At 33.5% G+C, this 20,937-nt stretch overlaps 1 protein-coding gene across 2 annotated transcripts in view; it reads left to right on the top strand.

Moving 5' to 3' along the window:
* The window catches only part of FAM126A (family with sequence similarity 126, member A), a 59,954-nt gene that overhangs the window by 28,979 nt on the left and 10,038 nt on the right, over positions 1–20,937 (top strand). For both annotated transcript variants that reach the window (XM_004676764.1, XM_012721089.1), the window contains exons 3-10: positions 3,591–3,692; positions 8,104–8,283; positions 9,099–9,179; positions 9,698–9,813; positions 11,130–11,225; positions 16,569–16,685; positions 17,775–17,862; positions 18,357–18,516. In XM_004676764.1, coding sequence (XP_004676821.1) covers positions 3,591–3,692; positions 8,104–8,283; positions 9,099–9,179; positions 9,698–9,813; positions 11,130–11,225; positions 16,569–16,685; positions 17,775–17,862; positions 18,357–18,516 — 940 coding nt within the window. The remainder of the gene's footprint in view (positions 1–3,590; positions 3,693–8,103; positions 8,284–9,098; positions 9,180–9,697; positions 9,814–11,129; positions 11,226–16,568; positions 16,686–17,774; positions 17,863–18,356; positions 18,517–20,937) is intronic.

The raw sequence follows: 20,937 nt of genomic DNA, 5'->3' as shown, positions 1-20,937 counted from the left end.
TGCCTCTCCTGAATTGGATATGCAGGCATCCAGAGGAATTATGTCAATGAGTGATGAAGGGTAGTGTACTAATGTGCCCTGGTTTCTGACAAAGGGGTGTGCATATATGCTCAGATATTCCTTAGCTTTGTTCACTGAGAGGGCCAGGAAACAATGGCATACCTGCCCCAGTGAGTATGCTGAACATTTTGTTTTCTATAAGCCACCCTCCACTGAAAGACATGAGGATGTGAAGAAACAAACTATATTTCCAGTTGACATTTAACCAAGAGAATGTATTATCTGCTAGTAATACTTCATTAAAATGTTTATAAATTTAATTCACGGGTAAGGAACTTTTTTCATTGGGAGGAAGGGAGTGAAATCATGTGTCTCAAGAAATGAAAATAATTTAATTTAAATTTTCTCTATTTCTTCAGTTAAATTTGCCCAATTTTAAATCAATTTAATATAAAAAAGTTTCAAATTATTGTCAAGTCTATGTTATAGACAGTTCCTTGATTATTATTATTTTAAAAACATTCTATTTATTCATGTATACAAGAGCTGGGGTATAGACCAGAAGTGTGGGAGGTGAGAAGATTTCACAAGAGACAGAGTGGAGAGCAGAACAGGTGGATTGACAGAAGTACACTGTTGAGGGGAGCAGTGGGTGAGACAGGACAGGTCTGCTGCATCATGTGGGTTTAGCAACCTGGTCAGAGATGGAACTTGTGCTTCAGTGGCTGCTGATAGCTAGACCCTTTGCGCCACCAAGGAGGCCCCAAATTATTTTGAGCAGTATTCTGAGTTGAATTAATGTGTGTTGAATTCAACTGTTAGTTTGATAAAAGAGTTAAAGTTGTCAGGAAAAATCAGCAGCATACCAGAAGTAATGGAAGATAGAAGAGTGCTTAAAAACAAATCTGTCAAGTGCTTTTTGATTTAGAGTGTCTTGTCCTTTTAAAAGGCTAATGATGTTAAACTGCATTAAAATATCCAATAAAGGAAGTTTGGAGGTAGTTATATATTTAGAAAAGCCTGTTGTTTAATTGCTTTGGTTGTTAAATTTATTAATTATGGGCTTATTGAAGGCAAGGACAATCATGACTAAAAGTGGTTCAAATTACTTTGGACTGTGAAGTCAGAAACCCTTTGATAGCATCATGATGCTTGTACTGGGTGGTTTTGCCTTTGGGCTCACTAATGCTTTCCTTATATACTAACAAAGTGATTAGCTTGGGATGTTATTGTTTTGAGATTCTGTGAATAGCTCAGAGAATTACTTGTAAAGTAATATTTTCAGATTGTATTACATTTTTCTTATACTATTTGTAGAGTTACTGGCTGATTTTCAGACTCCTAATTTTTTTCAGTTTTCTGGTAGTCACTGAACCTCAATATGTGACTCAAAGTTCCGTCTTATGTGTAAAGCTGAACAGAGTTGTTTTATTTATTGGTTCTCCACCCATCTGTCCGTCTTCATTAATTCTTTTCCACCCAGCCCATATCATCTCCTTACATTTAAAAAGAACCATCTGTTCAAATGATACTTTTGTATGAAGCATCTGTCTTTTTAAAATTTTGCCAAGACTAATTTACCAACATACTTTCCCATTACTACTTGCTTTTTGTTCTTCAGTTCTGCCTTCTGAAAAGTGAGAAAACTTAGCTGATATTTAAAAGGCATTCAATGCCTTTGAACTAGTACAGTGCAAGAAAATGTAACTGATGTTAGATTCTTTTGGATCTTAGGTTTTCTTGACCATTCTTTGTGTATGTAACAATTTTATTTTCTCTCCATGTATAGACAAAAGTAACTTTCTTACAGTCATAGAATGAATGAGGCTGTTTCACAGAAAATACTTTACCTTATGAGAGTTAATTGGTAATAGGTACATAAACTTGTATTATTTTTGAGTGTTTCAGTTTTAACCTATATAGTATAAGTAGTGTAATAACCTTTTTATTCACTAATAATTTAAAAAATATTTATATTTCAATTTGCTTGTTGAAAATTTAATAGTCAGGCACACATATATTGTGCTTTGCACTGACAATCAGGTTTATTTCCATTCAGGGGATTAGAAATCTGCTCTTTATTTACTTTTATTACCTTTTATATAAATTCCTTCAGTGTTATGTTACTCTTGATCAAATAATGGAAATGGAATGTTGCCTGGAGATCTTTTGTTACAGTGCTTTTGAAATATTGAAGAATGCTCTAATCTCGTTATGTAAGTGGTTGAATTGAAAATATTCCCACTCCCCATCTCTAAAGAATGGTGGGAGGTTCCAGATAGTTCACATTTACTAACCATTTTGGTAAACAAAACTCTTAGGGAAAAAAATCTATTTACTTAATTCCTAAGGTAAAATATGACCTACTTTTAAAGAGTCTACTTATGTATAAACAGTGACATTGTTTATTTCGTATTCTTTTCTGTAATAAGTTCCTTCAGCAAAAGTTTTAGTGTGAGGCCTTGTGCTAGATGCTGAGGCTGGAGAGATAAGATAGTTCTGCCCTTAAAGAACTCAAGCAAAAATGAATCAAATTTTCTTATTATAAAAATTTATACTGTTTTATTTTCTATGTTTATGAACACTTTTACACCTATATTTTAAATCATGAAGCACTAAGATATGAATCAGCTAAGAAACTGAATCAGAATATTTTAGGGTATATCTACTTCAGGATTAAGATTGATTATTAATTGAAGCAATAGTTTGCTTGAAAAAGAATAATGGTTAGGGTGATAAACTTAAGGAAGAGTTATACTCTAGAAGGGTAGGACTTTATCATTTGTTGTAATGAAGTGCTTTGTTTTTGTCCTTTTCAGATTTACTTGTACTCAAAATCAACTGATTTATTGCTGACCTTCTAATCTCTTCACCTTCCTCTCTGGTTATGGTGTCCTTTCTGGATGGTTGATGCTGGCGAGTTATGAATAGTTGTCAATATTTTAAATGGCCCTGGGAAAACTAGGGTTTTGGTGGTGTGATTATCTTTTTCATCAATTCTGAGAAGTCTAAAAATATTCCCCAATTTTGTAAAGTAGAGCAGCCTTACTTAATTTAACAGTCTCAATATGTATAACTCAGGGGTTATTCTGATCAGCTGACCTGTGACCTTTTAGCATTTTAAGTTCCTTATGTAATAAGTGTTTCAATAATCAGGATCAACATACATGAGATTTTTAATTTATATGATGCTATTAAAAATACATCTTATATACATTTTATATAAATACATGATTTATATTCTCATTTTTAACTCCTAGATCAGAGATGAGCTGTTATGTTCCTTTTGATGACAAGACAAATATATTTTTATGTTTATAATTTTATTATTGAGATATAATTCATAGAACATAAAATTTACTGATTTAAGGTGATAGTGCAATGATTGTTAATATTTTCACAATATTGTGTAGCTAAAGCCAGCATCTAAACTCCAGGACATTTCGATTGGTCTAGAAAGAACATGTAGACTTCATAATTATTCCCAATTTCCCTTATCCCCCAGTCTTTGGCAACAATCAATCTACTTTTCCATCTATGTTTGTTTGTTTATCAGAATATTTCATAATGTATTTTTAAAATTTGTTTAGACATTACCGGAAGCATCTTTATCAAATTATGCCACAAATTTGAAAGACAAGAATTCTTTAGTTTCTTCTCTCTATAAAGTTATCCAGGAGCCACAAAGTGAGGTAAGTACTTAGTTTATTGTGTTAGTACTATTTAGTTGATTAATTTAAAGTTTTTTTAATAATGAAATATAGCATATGTGAAAAAGTATGAAAAAAATGTATCTGTTTAAAACTGTAATAAAATTAACTCCATGGTGCTATCATGTAGGCCAAGAAATAGAATTATTTCCATATTCTAAAAGCCATCTTGAAATAGTTCTTCCTCCTTTTTCTGTCTATATGTCTGTTACAGGGTAGGGAGAGGGGGCACTACTGAACCCCAAACCTGCCTGCTCTAAATAGGTTCTACCATCTGCCACATCAAAACATGTAAGACTTTAATGAAAAGGAACTTTAATACAGTGAATATACAATACAGAAGACAAAGAATATAATTTCTAAATAAAACATCTGAAATTACCCACCCCTTTATGGGCAAAAGTCAACCCAAAAAGTATTGGTCCAAAGCAAGGCCTGAAAACCCGCCACGAGACTAAAGCACCTTCTGGCCAGGACCATAGAAAAGGATCAGAAATGACCAGACAAGTCTGGGAGGAAGAGAAAAATCAAAATCAATATAAACACTGCCATAGTAAACCTCTCCACAGGTCTCTCACCCGTATCTCTTTCAACTAGCACAGGGCCAAAAAACAAGCATGGTTTCTTCATGGTTTCTTCCCTTTGCTCCATGTGACTTCCTCAGCTCTCCTTCTCGCTCTCTATCCTGCTTCCTTCCTTCCTTCCTCTTCAGATTCCTTTTCTTCTTTTCTCTGCTCAGCTCCACCCTTCTTCTGGGTGGGACAGGGAACCTGGAACTTCCCCTTTTCCTGGGGACCACCCTGTTACATATCTATCTATCTATCTATCTATCTATCTATCTATCTATCTATCTATCTATCTATCTATCTATCTATCTATCAGCCATCACCTACCCACCCACCCACCTGTCTACTTTGTTTGAGGAGCCTAGAAAAAGCCTGGGTCATTACATTTATTCCTTCAGCAAATATTTCTGAGCCTATCTATTATGAGCTATCTGAAAAGTTAGGCAATAGAAAAAAGAGGTTTGGAAATAGAGTAGAAAAGGAAAAAGCATGGCATGGGGGAAAACACTAATAGTCTAATGCAGTTGTTGCCAAGATAAGATAAGACTGTTAGGAACTGAAGCTGGAAGATAAGTTGTAACCATGGTGGGCCTAGAATTCTATCATGAGCTTTTCAGAATCTTTTATTTTACAGTGAAGAGGTGATTTGATGAGATTATTGTTTTAGGAAGGTGGCTATGTGGAACATAGGCTGGAGAATGAAACATTGAAAGAAGACTAGGAGACTGTAACAATAGCCTAGGAAGGGGCATTTGAGAACCTGAACAAGGGCAGTGCCTTACAGGGTATGGCAGAGATAGGGTAGAGGAGGGAGATCTGAGGTCGAGTCTGGTAGATCACATCATTAGCTCAAACACCACTAATCTTATTATTCATCGGTAGTACCCAGATGTCCAATCCTAAAGGGACCTATGATGTTTTGGGATGAAGTTGTCAAAACAAGAGTCTTGTTATTTGAGTACCTTTTTTGGAGCTACTACTGATTATTCCATAAAATGCATCATGAGTTTTAGGTGTTGAAGAAAATATTAGAGAGTATACTGACAAGCCAAAGACTTTAACTGGAATAATGGAATATAGTAATAATAGTTTGCTAGTTCCTTCCTCCTCCGCAAAACTTCTTAATTTGTATAGTATATATACAAATTAAGAAGTTTTGCCTGTTTTCTTTAAGGATTTTAGTTTTTAAATATTTGGGTGGAAGCCAGTTTAAAGTTTTCCATATTTAATTGATAATTCACCAAATACAGGAAGTATAGCCATATGTTTATTATTAAACAAATTAAATATTATTTATTATTTACTGTTTAACATTTTAGTAGACCTAGAAATTATTACTTTTTAACTAGGCTACTTTGAGTGGAGTTTGTATGGTAAGTTGAGATAGACTAATGAATCTACAGTTGAATACAACTCTATGAGTTTAGAGCAGGGTTTCTCAAACTTTTGTGAAGGACCAATTCATTAAAAAAAAATCCCTAATTTTAAGATAGACAGATGGTTAAAGACTAGTAATGTACAAGACTGTTATGAAACCAGCTGTTTTGAAAGAGATAAAGAAATTCTTTTTGGTATTATACACAGAGGGAATCTAGCATGAGAAGTCAGCTCATTGGCTACTGACACATGAATAGTAGTGTCCTTCCAACTTTTCTGTATCTTTTTCCTACCTGTATTCTTCTGTAATTGTTCAATGCAAATAAAGGGTACAATATTTTTTGCACATTTTTTCAACTTTAGCTGTTTCCCCTCTTCTATCTCTGCTTTATTCATTTAAGGCATTTAAATGTCAATCCCTTTAACATTAGAAATCTCTCTTAAGATACAGACTTCTTTCTTATGAATGGATTATTATAAAAGCTTCCTTAAATTTAGTTTTTTTAGAATTCAGAATGTGTTTTAGAATGGAGAAAAAAGTATCTGATGGTTAGTTTCTCTCTAGACTTGTTAAAAAAAAGCCTTTTTAACACATAAAAATATGCTTAAGGTATAGTGCTTTTTTAATGGCATTATAAAATGTAGCCATCAAATATGACAGTATTTCTATGAGAAAAGACATTTAAAAATACAGCACTAGAAACACATCATGTTCTAATGTCCCATTGGTTATCTCAAATACATTTAAGTTACTTAAGTGCAACATTGCTTTTCCCACATTATATATCATTTTTTTCCTTTCTCACATCTTTCAGGATGCTTGTAAAGAGGTCAACAGCCATGGCTGATTGTTATGAGCTGTGTAGTTTTGGTCATGGTAGATAGCTTCTTTATATAATTTCTGTATATACCAAGTATGGATAAGGCATTTTCTTAACGTTTTATTCATTTGGTTCTGCTTTCATAAAGCAAGAAACCTTTTCAATTTTGGATTTTAAATGTAACATAAGGCTTTTTGGAGGGTATTTTGGCTAAATTTATTTGTTCATGCAGGTTATTGAATACACTTTCAACATGGGTTTCATAATTTTGCAAATATTTGCTAGACCACATATAAGTTAATTTTATCAAAGTTTAGGTTTATGAACTCTATCCTGAAAGCTAAACAGTCCCCTGATAGCCTTTCTTCATACCACCTCCAATTCCATTCCTCTAAATTCCTATCCTAAACTTTTCTTGCTTTCTAAGATAGAGCTTACTTTCCCTCCTGGTACTCCAGTTTCCAGTCACTGTTGAGGGTGATAGTAGACATCTGTTGCCTCTAATAGAAGATTCAGTATTTTCCATTTCGAAAGTGGAAAAAGTATTTCTTAATGGTCAGAAATTAGATAATTTTTTCTATCAGAAAGGTCTGCTTGACTTAGTCAATGTTCATTGAAGTATAATTTTGCTATACATTGTATACATAATATTTATTTTAATTATACCCAGTTTACTTTATATAGTTAACTTATTTGAAATCAAACATCTGCTATAAATTAATTTCTATACATTACAATTATTATTAGTAAAATATCTGTTCAATACATTGACTTAAATCTGTTGCCTAGGTTAGTGAAATGAATGAATTGAAAAATATAATAGCTGATGGTTTGAAAAAAAGTACCCTGTGAATCTCCTAAGATACACACACACACAAATATATATATCAGGACTTGTGATCATTGTGTATGCTTTAAGATAATACCTCTAAAAGTCTCTCTTTTTGTCTTTCCAATTAAAAAAAAAGGCCATTATACAGATACAGTCAACTCTATTGACTGGATAATGTTGGGGGTATGATGGGGGAGGAGAAAGTTACAGCTAACCCCAAATCATGTGTGAAACAAAATGACAGCAATATTTAGATTACCCATGTGCAATTAACTGTGCTTACAATAGGGGTCTTGATTTAGGGGTTCTATAATTATTCGACAACCACACATACCAGTCATGGCTGTGTGGTGCTGTCTGATTGTAATATCAGGGGAAGATATGACAGCATCTACTTAGGATTGATTCTCATCTCAACTTCTCCAACCTTGCAGCCAATAATTGCTGTATTTTATCAGGAAGAAAAAATATTTATGAAGAAACATCTTACAACCTAGTTAGTTAATTTAAGAAGTTATAAAGACACAGCTTTAATAACAATACTACCTTAGATTTCAAGAATATTTTAAAGGTTTCAGAGTACTTCCATATACATTTCTTGTGCACTGGTCTGGCCGTTCACCGGAGTTGAAAGTTGTACTAAATAGTTTACCCATGAATAGTTTTGTTTCCAGTAAGATGCAAACATTTATTTATTTTGGTAATTACCAATCAAGGAAAACCTTTAAAAATATGTCATGTATCAATGTCTTTCAAAACATTTTAGTCCTTAAATTAACCTTTCGTCTTTGTTTTAGTTGCTAGAACCTGTCTGTCACCAGCTCTTTGAGTTCTACCGCAGTGGAGAGGAGCAGTTGCTTCGATTTACACTGCAGTTTCTCCCAGAACTTATTTGGTGCTACCTTGCTGTCTCAGCCAGCAGAAATGTTCATAGCAGTGGATGCATTGAAGCTCTTCTTCTAGGGGTTTATAATTTGGTTTGTATTTCATGTAGTTAACAAAATGTTTTCCAGCAAAAACAAATATATAATAGCAACTATTTTTCATTTTAATAAAACTAATACTTATTTTTCATACATCAAATTACTCACAGCGCATTCTCCAAAAAGTAACTTTATGAGGGCTATATCGGTATACATATAGTTATGTTAAGATGTATTAGAATTGACTGAAGACTGGAAATCAGACCATTTCAGTTCTCTTATAGATATCTGAAAATGTGTTGATTTCACAGTTTTTAAACACAAAGACACTATGTATCATCTTCACAAAAAGTTTAGGAGAAAAGAACTAGTCTAAAATTTACAAGTAACAATTCCATAAAATTTGAACTGCCTTGGAGTTTACAATACTGATTTAATATATAGTTTGCATTATAGAGCTTATATGAATTAGTATGGTATTTGAAATACTTAAAGTTTGTAGTTCTTAAAATAGAAAAAAATTTAAAGACCTTTTATTTGTGTATTATAAAACTATATTAATTATAATTTTTTATCTGAGAAATATCAATGATTTTTAAGACTTTTAAGAGATGCTGGTTTTTAAACTTTCCTTGAGTCAAGAAACAGGTAAATAAATTATGTAATCCTTGGGTGTTAATCAGTCATTCTTAAAATTATATGCTACTTATATTTTAAAAGTAATACTTATTGGATAATACTTTAAAGTGATAGTTTAAATTTTAGTTGACTTTAAGATTAATTTCTTAGTTCTTTCTAAACTAGCAATTTTAACTTTTAAATTATGTGTAAGAAATTAAATATTTTAAGATCTTTTTCCACTTTTGTAGGAAATAGTTGACAAACAGGGACATAGCAAAGTATTGAGCTTTACAATTCCATCTTTATCCAAACCATCTGTATATCATGAAGTAAGTACATTTTATCAAAGTAAGTTTGTTGGTTCTAAGTTTTGGAGTTGCTATAAATTAGGATCTGGCTTTTCAGGCAAAATAAATTAATCAATTTGTTTTGTACCTTAAAAAGTATAAATACCACACAAAGTATTTACTATTCCCAAAGTGAAATGGAAAATCAAAATCATTATGTTTTAAAATCTGATAGTAAGAGACCTGTTGAAGGTATTCATTTTGAAATACATTTCTGAAAATATCTGAAGGAAATTAGTTTATTTTTGTGTGGGTGGCAATGATGTATATGCATAGTAGAACTTATGAAGTTAAACTAATTTTTTGTTTGTTTCTTTCTATTTGTGGTATGGTTTTTAGTTACTTGTTAACTTGCTCTATTCTTTGAATAGAAAATTTAATAAGTAGTCTGGATACTTTTAAAACATGTGATCTTTTTTCTTTGTGGTATACTTTTTTTCCTAATTTTGACATGTTTTACAGAATGACTTTCCTTCCTCATTTAAATGTCTTTTCATTAGCCTTCCAGCATTGGGTCCATGGCTCTGACTGAGAGTGCACTATCCCAGCATGGTTTATCAAAGGTCGTGTACAGTGGACCTCACCCCCAAAGAGAGATGCTGACAGCACAGAATAGGTATTACTATAGATTTTTACTACACCAAGTTAACAAAATTATTTCAGTAGATTTATAAATAATGTTTAATGACTTGTGTGTCAGTTTTTTAAAAACATTGAGTCATTTTATATAAGAGAAAAACATATCTCCTCAATTTGTTACTTTGCTTTAGATGTAATCTAGATCATTGAATTTTTTAATTTATATATTTTTACATTGTTATTAAGTTTTTGTACAATGTTTGATTTCTCCTTTCAGGAGGTGTTGTCCCCATAAAATTACCACCACAAAGGCACCCATGAACACTCACCATAGACTTCTGTGCACTTCTCTGCCATTTTGATCCCTCCTCTGATGAATGTCTCCAATTATATTTTGACTGCTAGTTTTGCCTTTTTTCCTGGTCTCTTGTATGGTTTCCCTATGTTCCTCCTATAAGCGAAGCCATCTTATTTCACTGAGCATAATCCCTTCCAGTTCTATCCATGTTGCTCTAATTCACTGAATTTTAAAAAAGATTTATTTTTATTTATGTATACAAGAGCTGGAGGTATATGCATAAAAGCCAGAGGTGTGGGGAGGTGAGAGGAGTTACCAGAGACAGAAAGTGGAGCAGAACAGGTGGATCTACTGAAATACACTGCTAAGGGGAGCAGTGGCTGAGACGTTAGAGGTCTGCTGTGCCATGTGGGTTAGCTCCCTTGCAGGGTGGATCAAATTCCGTGATAGGATAGCTTGATAGTGCTGAGAATTTTAACACTTGCGCCACTAGGGATGTCTGATCATTGAATTTTTTTTTTTAATTTTTATTTATTTGTACATATAGAACTGGGGTACAGGCCAGAGGCTCAGGGGCGGTGAGAGGCTTCACCAGAGACAGAGCGGGGAGCAGAACAGGCAGATCGACGAAGTACACTGCTGAGGGGAGCAGCGGGCGGGCCAGGAGAGGTCTGCCTCGCCATGTGGTCTCCTCCGGGGCAGGCGGGATTTGAACTCATGCGGAAGTGGCTTTAGCTTCTCAGTGCCAGGAGAGGTCTGCCTCGCCATGTGGTCTCCTCCGGGGCAGGCGGGATTTGAACTCATGCGGAAGTGGCTTTAGCTTCTCAGTGCAGTGCTTTAACCCGCTGCGCCACCAGGGAGGGCCTGATCATTGAATTTTTAAGATGATTTTTTTTAATGACTGTTACTTTTTCTTTATAGTTTTGCTTTGTCATTGTGTGATTATACTGTACAGATCTGTTTTATAACATAATACCTCTCCTCAATGCCTGCTTAATTATAGTTGGTTGACTAGACTTTTAAAATTTATAAATATTCTTTTGGTTTGTCTTTAGGTTTGAAGTGTTGACATTCCTTTTGTTGTGTTACAATGCTGCCTTAACCTATATGCCCAGTGTTTCTCTTCAATCACTGTGTCAAATTTGTTCAAGGTAAATTAAAATTCAGATGTTTTCAATATTGAGTCTAGAATTACTAATTTTTTTGTTTTGTTTGTTTAAAATATTAAATGAGTTAATATGAAGTTTAGCCTAGTCAATACCTAGAAAGCTTCCTGTAAATGTTATCCATAAAAACATAATGAAGAGGGTGAAGCTAAATATAATTTCAGTGGAACATTTAATTAGAAAAGGGTCATAGGATATAAAGGATGGAACTATATGATTTCAGTTTTTGGTATGTGATTGGTTTCTATTTTCTTTACCTTTTAGTATTTATTTTTACTGTGCTATAATTAAGTACAAAGAAATAGTAAGAGATAATTGTTTTTAAGCTTTTGTTGCTGGAAAGAATTTGAGACAAAGGACTGAATAAATTATGATAGCCTTCGGTATGCTTTTCAACAGTTAAAAATTCTGATTTTTAAAGAGTATATATGATATGATTCCAGCATTGGTGATATGATCAGAGTAGTAACAATAGTTATTTCTAATTAATTAAATTATAACTAATTTTAAAATTTCTCATGTCAGTGTTTGAGCAATCCTTAAATTTCCTATATGAATATTTTATCTTTAGCAGGAAAAGCAAAATGAAAAAAATGTCATTGAGAAAATGCTTTTGATCTTTCAAATAAATTAGGGAAAATATAGAATTAAGGAACTCATAGAATAATTTAGATTTACAGTATTTATTCAGGAAATGCAAGTAGGGATATTTAGTGAAAAGAAGAGCAAATACCAGAAATCAAATCAAAGCAAAGTAAAACAGCAAACACTGATATCGAATAAATAGAACATTTCTCAAGACTGGAGGGCAAGGAGGTAACAAGGCAAAGGACTTGTTGCAAAAGGAAAGAAGTGGAGAGAATCTTCAAATGATTCCTGTATTGAAAATACTTATATTTCGTAGACCTTGAAAGATAGTGCTAATTTTCCTTCTCCAGTTATTAAGTCTTTGTAATACGTTTCTTATTTTAAATTTTTTTATTATTTTATTTTTTATTATTTTTTTAAAGGTTTATTTTTGCATACAGAACTGGAGTACAGGCCAGAAGCTAAGGGGCGGTGAGAGGCTTCACCAGAGACAGAGTGGGGAACAGAACAGGCAGATCTACGAAGTACACTGCTGAGGGGAGCAGCGGGCTGGTCAGAGAGGTCTGCCACGCCATGTGGTCACCTCCAGGGCAGGCGGGAATCGAACTCATGTGGAAGCGGCTTTAGATTCTCAGTGCTGTGCTTTAACCCGCTGCGCCACCAGGGAGGGCCTATTTTAATTTTTTTAAGGCAGAGATGCCTCAAGTTTTTCTACTCACTGGTCTGATGGGTATTACAAAGTGATTAGCGCTACTTGTAACTTATAGAGTATAGTGATAACAACTTCAAGAGTTTACATTTCAGAGTAAGAATGTGACAGTGCCTCTCAACAGATAATCAGAATCATGCATAAAAATCGATACTCAGAGCTTTCCCAGCTATGCACTGACAAATAAGTCTTCTAAAAAGATTTTTCCTTCAATGTAGTTTATGAAATGTGTATGTATTTTCTGTTGAGTAAATTAATACAGAAATTGGAATTACGCCATCACCACTACCCTAGGTACTCTTTTGTGTGGGACTTGTAAAGGAAATCAGATAACTTTCAGGATACTCCTCTGATGCACAGAGGAGTCAGGGATTCATGTGGCAAGTACTGTTAATGAGTGTTTTTGTTTTATAACCTGCATTTCATTTGAATTTAGTGAAGAACCTATGAGAAAAGAATATCCTTGAATACAGAGATCAGAGGGCTAAAAAGTAAATCACAAACTTTTTAAGTTTTAAAAGAATGGAATGGAGAAACAAGGTCAGTGATACCATTCTCAGTTTGATGATACAGCTGGACAGATTAGATTGGGTCTCAGCTGAAGTGTTACCTCATGGGAAAGGCCTCCATACCTGTCTTTTAAAAAAACTAGTACCTTCCAGCTCCAGTTTATTTCCTTTTAGCACTGCTAGCACTGTAATTACCTTGTTTATTCATTTAGTATAGTGTTTCACCTGCAGGAACTTCATGAGGTCAAGAACTTTGATGTTCTGTTCGTCTTTAGAATTTAACAGAAGTGTCTGGCACACACTGGAAACTTAACTATTTGTTGAATGAATAGAATGGTAGATGAACGCTTACATTTTATGATTAAAGAAAATAATTAGGGTTTTACTTTTTGAAATTGCTCATTGATATATGCAAAATTCCTGCAGTCAATTGCTACAGCTTGAGTAAAGTTTTAGTGGTTATGAAAAACTAATTACTGTGGTCTGAATGGTTGTGTCTTCCCTGTCCAAATTTATATGTTGAAATCATAATACAGGGTGTGATAGTATTAGGAGGTGAGGCCTTTGGGAGATGCTTAGAACCATGGATGAGCTCTCTTGAATGGGATTAGTGCTATTATATAAGGGATCCCACAGGGTTCCTCACCCTTTCTGCCATGTTGGAATATAATGAAAAAGAACTATAGCCTTGAAGAGAGTCCTTATCCAGCTATACTGGTGTCCTGATCTCAGACTTCCAGCCTTCAAAACTGTTCAAAATAAATTTCTGTTTTTTCTTTTTTTAATTTTCAAAATATTTTTTTATTTTAATTTTAAAATGCATTCATTATATCATCCTTCATTTTGTGCAATGTATGTTTTCCCCATAAAATTTCTACTACCAATTCACCTGTGCATCATCACCATAGTCCCTTGTACTCTTCCCAACCCCTGTCCTGGTCCTTCTCCCTCCTCCTACCTACAGAATGTCTCTGATCTATAGTTGCTTGATGATTTTGATTTTTTCTTTATTATAGCTATTCTTTTTTTCCTGATTCCTTTTTTGTTTTCTCTACATTCCTCCTATAAGTGAGACCATTCAATATTTTTCTTTTTCTTTTAAAGATTTATTTATTTATGCATACAGAACTGGGGTTCAGGCCAGAGGTGCAGGGGCGGTGAGCAGATTCACCAGAGACAGAGTGGGAAACAGAACAGGCAGATCTATGAAGTACACTACTGAGGGGAGCAGCGGAAGGGTCAGGAGAGGTCACACTTAAGGGGTTGCAGCTCGCTTGTAGGGCTGCACTTTAACCCATTGCGCCACCAAGGAGGTCCAATATTTTTCTTTTGCTTCCAGCTCCATCCATTTTGCTGTGAAGGGCATGAATTTATCCTTTTTGAGAATTTCTGTTTTTTATCAATTACTCAGTCTGCAGTTACTTGTTACTACAGGCAATGCCTTAATTCTAATCCTTGCATTTCTGTATAGTTCAGCCTCTAATAGACGATTGCTTATTTTTTAAAATTTTCTTAATTAATTATTTTAGTTGTGGTAATATTTGTATTGCCATCAGCTATAGCCATTGTAGTGCACCATCACCAAGTCACCTGTAGTGCTGATAGTCAATTGTGCTTCCTTCTCTCTTTGTCTTTAGCTCTCTCTCCCCTCTTCCTTCCTCTTGATAGCTTATTTCCTAAATGGGTAACTAATCGAGAAAATGAGAAAATCTGGAATCTTATCCGCCTGTGACCCTTTCAAGCATTTTGGTACTTAAGAAAATTACCCTTTTGTTGTTAGCTAATGTAAACTTAGTTAACAATTAAGGTTTTTCCAAGCCAGCTAGAAATTTTAAGTCATTACATTAAAGAAGAAAATGGAGTAAATTTAAATAGTTTGCATTCAGTATATCCTAAATAGTATCATTTTACATGTATTCAATATAATATTGAGATGTTTTATATTTTTTTCATTAAAAAAAATTGATTGACCTTCTTAGAACTATGGCAAAATTGTCTTTGTAAAAGTTACAGAAAAAGTTGTTTTCCTGAACCCTGTATTTCTCTCTTCATTTTTAAATTTGTTTATTCAGTACAGTAACCATCTCTATCAATATATCCCATAGATCCTTTATCAAAGTTAGAACTCTTTCTATGGCAGCTATCTGATATCTACATAAAACTAGATTATACTGAAGAGAAAACTTTGTGGCTATTGGTACATTGGAAAAACAGGGCTGGAACTGGCCTTGGGGTCAATTAGATCCAGAAGCTCAAATGTTATGAGGCTATCCTCTCCCATGTCTCTTATATCAAATTCTCCATCTTTCTTTCTGAAGATGAACTTCTTTAATGTGGAAAGGATAGTGACCACAGGCAGCTAAAAGTTTATAATACTGTCAACCTTTAGTGAACTCAGAATAAAGAACATCTCTCTCAGCTTCTCTGTGGAAAACAATCCAGCAAAAAGGCTCTGATTCTGCCAGCCTGAGGTTTCTACAAACTCCTCAGGGGCCATGTTGGATACTATTATTAAAAGTGCATACTTACCAGTTTAAATATTGATTTGACTGTTATAGTAGTGATAAATCATGGTGACTTAAATCAAGTGGATGTTTATTTATTTATTTATCTAAAAATCTAAGTTGGTTGATAGTTTAGAAGTAGATTGGCTGTTTCTAAAGTGTTCAGGCTCCTCCTTTCTTGGGTTTCTGTCATTCTGTAGGAAGTGACCACTGTACATATAGATCACTGCTATTATATCTGTTTTCTGTCCTGCAAGCAAGGAACAGGCATGCAGCTGCTTCTATTAATAGATTATTGTCTAGAACAAGTTACATGATCATAGTTAGATGCAAGAAAAGCTAGAAAATGTGTTTATTGAATGAATAAATGAATTGATTGGAAAAGCCTGTCTTTCATATGTTCATTCTCTTATTGATATTTACGGTTTTCCCTACATAAAGCTGTAAGGTGTAAGAACTTTTTCTAAGTTTACTTCTTTAGGTTATAAGAGTAAGAATCTCTATTCTAGTTTGGATGTACATTTTTTATAACAAACAAAATTTGAATTGGTTTATTTGATGCACAGCTAATTTTTCTTAGTTTCTGTCTTAGTCATATCAGGTTACAGTAATAAAAGATTATAGATGAACTGATTTAACCACTACATGTTTATTTCTCATAATTCTCTTGGCTGGGGAATCCAAGGTCAAGGTGCTGACAGCTTTTGATTCCTTGTAAAACCCTCTTCCTGGCTTATAGATAGCTGCCTTCTCAACATGTCTTCATGTGACAGAGAGAAAAATTGGTGAATCAAATTGAGAATCTGATTCACTTGCTCTTTAAAAATGTACCTCTAACTTTATATGCTTCTAGTCTAACTTAGGAAAATGCTACAGGCAGATGTTCTATTTGGAAATAGTCTTGGTTTCATAAATTTGTTAAAAGAACATGGCTAATACATTGTTGACTTAAACATGTTTTAAAAAGCTACTTAATATTTTACCAGTTTTACAAATGTATTTATTTTCATGTTTCTAGGATCTGTGTTTGTGGATATCCTCGACAGCATATAAGAAAATACAAAGGTATAAGTAGCAGGATACCAGTTTCTTCAGGATTCATGGTGCAAATGTTAACTGGGATTTATTTTGCTTTGTAAGTTTATTTCATATATGAAGTAGACCTAGATCTCTTTAGAAATTATAGTCAATTTTAGTTGTTATTATAATCTCAACAGAGAAAAAATCAAAATCATCATTTTGCAAAATATGAATATAGATTTTGATAATAGTTTTATTGTTTAAAATATATACTTTAATAGAAGAATTTGTAACCAACTGAAACACTTCATCCTGTGTCTTTAATTCAAGGACAGTATGAAAATAAGTAACACTTAATTATGCTCAAAGTCTTCACCAGAGACAGAGTGGGGAGCAGAGCAGGCAGGCAGATCAACGAAGTGCACTGCTGAGGGGAGCAGCAGGCATTTCAGGAGAGGTCAGGAGACGCCATGTGGGTCACCTCCAGGACCGGGGATCGAACTTGCACTGAAGCGGCTGTGGCTAGCTTGCAATGCTGGTCCTTATACTTTACGCCACCAGGGATATTTTGATGTAATTCACATTTTATATTTTGTTGGCAGATAATGAAACCATTATTTACAAGTACATTTTTATTACTAGCTGAGTTTAAGGAAGAGTTTGACCATACCTTTGAAAATTAATACACATACTACTTTTTCCTCAGCATTACTCTGATATTTCCCTCAAACATCACTTGTATTTCTAAATGACTGTCAGAAGACAAAGAAGTAACATTTTAGGACACCACAAGCCATACTAGTTGTAGTGCTCATTAAAAACTATGGGAGTTAAAGAATAATTTGAGTATAAAGTGATCTGTACAGCATTGTAATGTATATAATTTGCTGTGCTTTCCTTTGAAAGTATAAAGTGTTTTGAGATTGCCTTAACTGTTTTGATTTTTGTTCCATAAATAGACATGTTCTTTAAAGAAATGTACATGTATGAAATTTTCTTCGCTATTAATAAGCTTCCAGATACAATTGAAAGGAATTCAAAGGTTTAAAAATAAATTTTTGAGGAAAGAGGAAACTAAGGAGAGTGCTAATATGATGTTACTTTCCTCACTAATCATAAGCAGGTTCTTTTTATATCTTGTTTAATTGTGTAGAATTAATTAACAATAATTGTACTTTCTTCTTTAACTCATTTAATTTTACAGTTATAATGGAGAATGGGATCTAGCTCAAAAAGCTTTGGATGATATCATATATAGAGCTCAGCTAGAATTATATCCAGAGCCATTGCTGGTAGGTGCCTTATTTATTTTGTATAAATTTTATAATTTAGAATTTCTCAATTAAGAAATTTTAGTATTAGTATGTCATTACTTTGCAGTGACTCATGCTTCTGTTATACTAGAAAATTTGTCACTAGGAAAGGTATATATAATAAAATACGAAAATTTCATTAGTCTTAACTTCAGATAGCTGATAAACATGGCTTTTTGTATATTCTTTATACCATACTGGATCTGCATTTATTAGTTAGCAGGAGGCATTTGGAAATATAATTTATATTTTGGAATTCTTTTAAAAATATTTTGGAACTCTTAATGTCATTATATTTATTATGTAAGTTTTCTTCTGGGCTCTTACTCCATAATCTAGAGGAACATGGAGATGTTGTCTTATGAAATGCTTTGCAGAACATAATCTTTTTAAAAACCTGTTATCATCTTGTTTTGTCTAAAAGTGTGCACATCTGTTAATTATCAATTTTAAGCTATATGTTTTCTCTTTAGGTTGCTAATGCAATAAAGGCTTCATTGCCTCATGGTGCCATGAAATCTAGTAAGGAGGGTACAAGGTGTATTCAAGTTGAAATCACACCAACTGCCTCTAGAATTTCAAGAAATGCAGTAACCAGCATGTCAATAAGAGGTCATAGGTGGAAAAGACACGGTAAGAAATAGACAACTCTTCAAATTGGAGGATTGCTGATTCTTTCACATTTTTCTCTATACTTATAGTGCTATTATTTCCAGCTGAGGTAAATAGTATCATGTGGTATGGAACACAGAGTCTTTGGGTCACCTTTAACTCCTAATTTATATTCACAGTGACAGACAGGAAAATGGAGTCCCTTATAAGCGATAATTTATTTTAAAATTGTATTGATTTATAAATTTTGTTTCAATAGAGGGAGTAGGAGAGATCATTTAAAAATTATTCATACTTTTTGGGTTTCTAGTCACAACTATTAGCATACATTCCTTAATGTTTCAGATTTCAATTACCTCTTTAGTAGTAAACTTGTATATTGAGGAACAACTAATAAGAACTTTAACATATTCTGTACTTCATGGTAAAGAAAGCCATATAATTGGTACAATTCTAGGTATTTCCATTTTCTGGAAGTTAAATTTTATGTCAGATTCTTTGTTTTCATATACAGTCTTGACTTTCTCATATCACTATTAAGAAATTTTATTGGAATTTTTATAAAATAAAATAAGAAAATTTTAGTGAAAGTAAAATTTCAATGCCTTCTAAATGTTTTTCCATTTCTCTTATAATTTATTATTTTTTATTTAATTTCTTGATTCTTTGTATAACTTTTCTTCTACTAGAAGGATTTAGTGGCAAGAATCATTTAAAAAAAAAAAGATGATTATCACCTTCCTCAGAAGGTAACCATTAGGATGGGAAGCAGTTGTCACTTTTTTGCCCCAAGCAAATATTCACTAGGGGTATAACAAACTTCATTGTTTATTCCTCTTATAAAACTGAGGTGAAAATATATTTGGTTCTAGTTGTCTCTGTAGTCTCCGTAGAGGAAATATGAAAATGAAAAGAATGAAAAATGAAAAGAACAAAGTTATTCCCAGTGAAACTGAACATTAGTGATAAGAACAGCTGCCATTTTGCCTATTCAGGGAATGTAGTAGCTAGCATGTCAAAAAAGAATGATGATTAAAAACTTCCAGCTAAACCAGTAATCATTCTCATTTTTTTTTTAAAGATTTATTTATTTGTGCGTACAGAACTGGGGCACAGGCCGAGGCTCAGGGGTGGTGAGAGGCTTCACCGGAGACAGAGTGGGGAGCAGAACAGGCAGATCTACGAAGTACACTGCTGAGGGGAGCAGCAGGCAGGCCAGGAGAGGTCTGTCACGCCATGTGGTCACCTCCGGGGCAGGCGGGAATCGAACTGATGTGGAAGTGGCTTTAGCTTTTCAATGCTATGCTTTAACCTGCTGTGCCACCAGGGAGGGCCAATCATTCTCATTTTTAAAGTAGTATGACAACTTCTACAATTTTTTTTTTTTAGGGATAAATAAAAGAGACAGTAAGTTTACCATTTGAGCAAATTATGCTACTATTTAAAACATACAGTCAGAATCTAAACATACTTAAGTTTCTTCAATAAAAGAAAGTGGGGCTAGACTATAAATAGGAAGCGTTTAATTGGTTATGGTAAAGATCTTTTTTCTTGCATAAAAATATCCACAGAGGCAATGAACCAGAATTTGTTGGACATTATGCTCTCACTACAAGAGAGTCAAAATTAATTTTAATTTATTTTCACTTTTTCTTCTTGCAAATTAGGTGGAAAAATGGTATTTAGGGGGGAAATATACGTCTTTCCATTAAAAATGTGAACTATTGAGTTCAGTTGTATATGTGTGTGAGTATATAAGAGGAAGTGTACATATGCAGGCATTTAACAAAATAAGATCTATATCTTGTAATAAAATAAATGCCATTTTCCAGAATATTTTATAGGAGTAAATTACCAAAAGCAGAGAAAAGTTTAATTGAATATACTGAATTTATTAGATACTAATATCTTCCAGATTTTGTTTTGTATGTTGCTTGAGGGGTTAGCACTGTCTCAGGGCTACGCTTCATGAAAGTAACTGCCTTATCACCTATCCTCTATCCAACACTCACACTTGGGCAGCTTCTCATGTGGTGTCAAAAAAGTCACAAATGAGGGCTTAGAAAATAATTATAAAAAGTAAGTTAGGTCATGGAGAAAATATAGAATATAGCTTGTTCTTGTTTATCACTCTTTTGTAGTGTAAATCCTCTTTGTCCAGAGGACACCAAAATGTTCTAGTCTAAAGTACTCCTTATCTCTAAGGTAGGTTGCAGTTTCTCCTTTTTTTAGGGTATTCTTGACTTCCCTTCCTAGAGCAGTATTTTTCTTTTTCATCCTGCTCTGCTGAATTAAAACCACTCTGTTTTCCATCTCCTTTTCAGATACTGCAGAAGGTAAATGTCATAAATCTTGAGATGAAACATTTATTTTATGAATTTGATTTTATGAGAAAAGCTGATGGGAAATAAGGTTGCCAATAGTTACAAAAGCATTTTGAAA

Source organism: Condylura cristata, unplaced genomic scaffold (assembly GCF_000260355.1).
Source record: "Condylura cristata isolate star-nosed mole 26May11 unplaced genomic scaffold, ConCri1.0 scaffold00005, whole genome shotgun sequence".
Classification (NCBI taxonomy): Eukaryota; Metazoa; Chordata; class Mammalia; order Eulipotyphla; family Talpidae; genus Condylura; species Condylura cristata.
The sequence above is the reverse complement of the archived record's forward strand: the minus strand, read 5'-3'. Positions and strand labels throughout refer to the sequence as shown.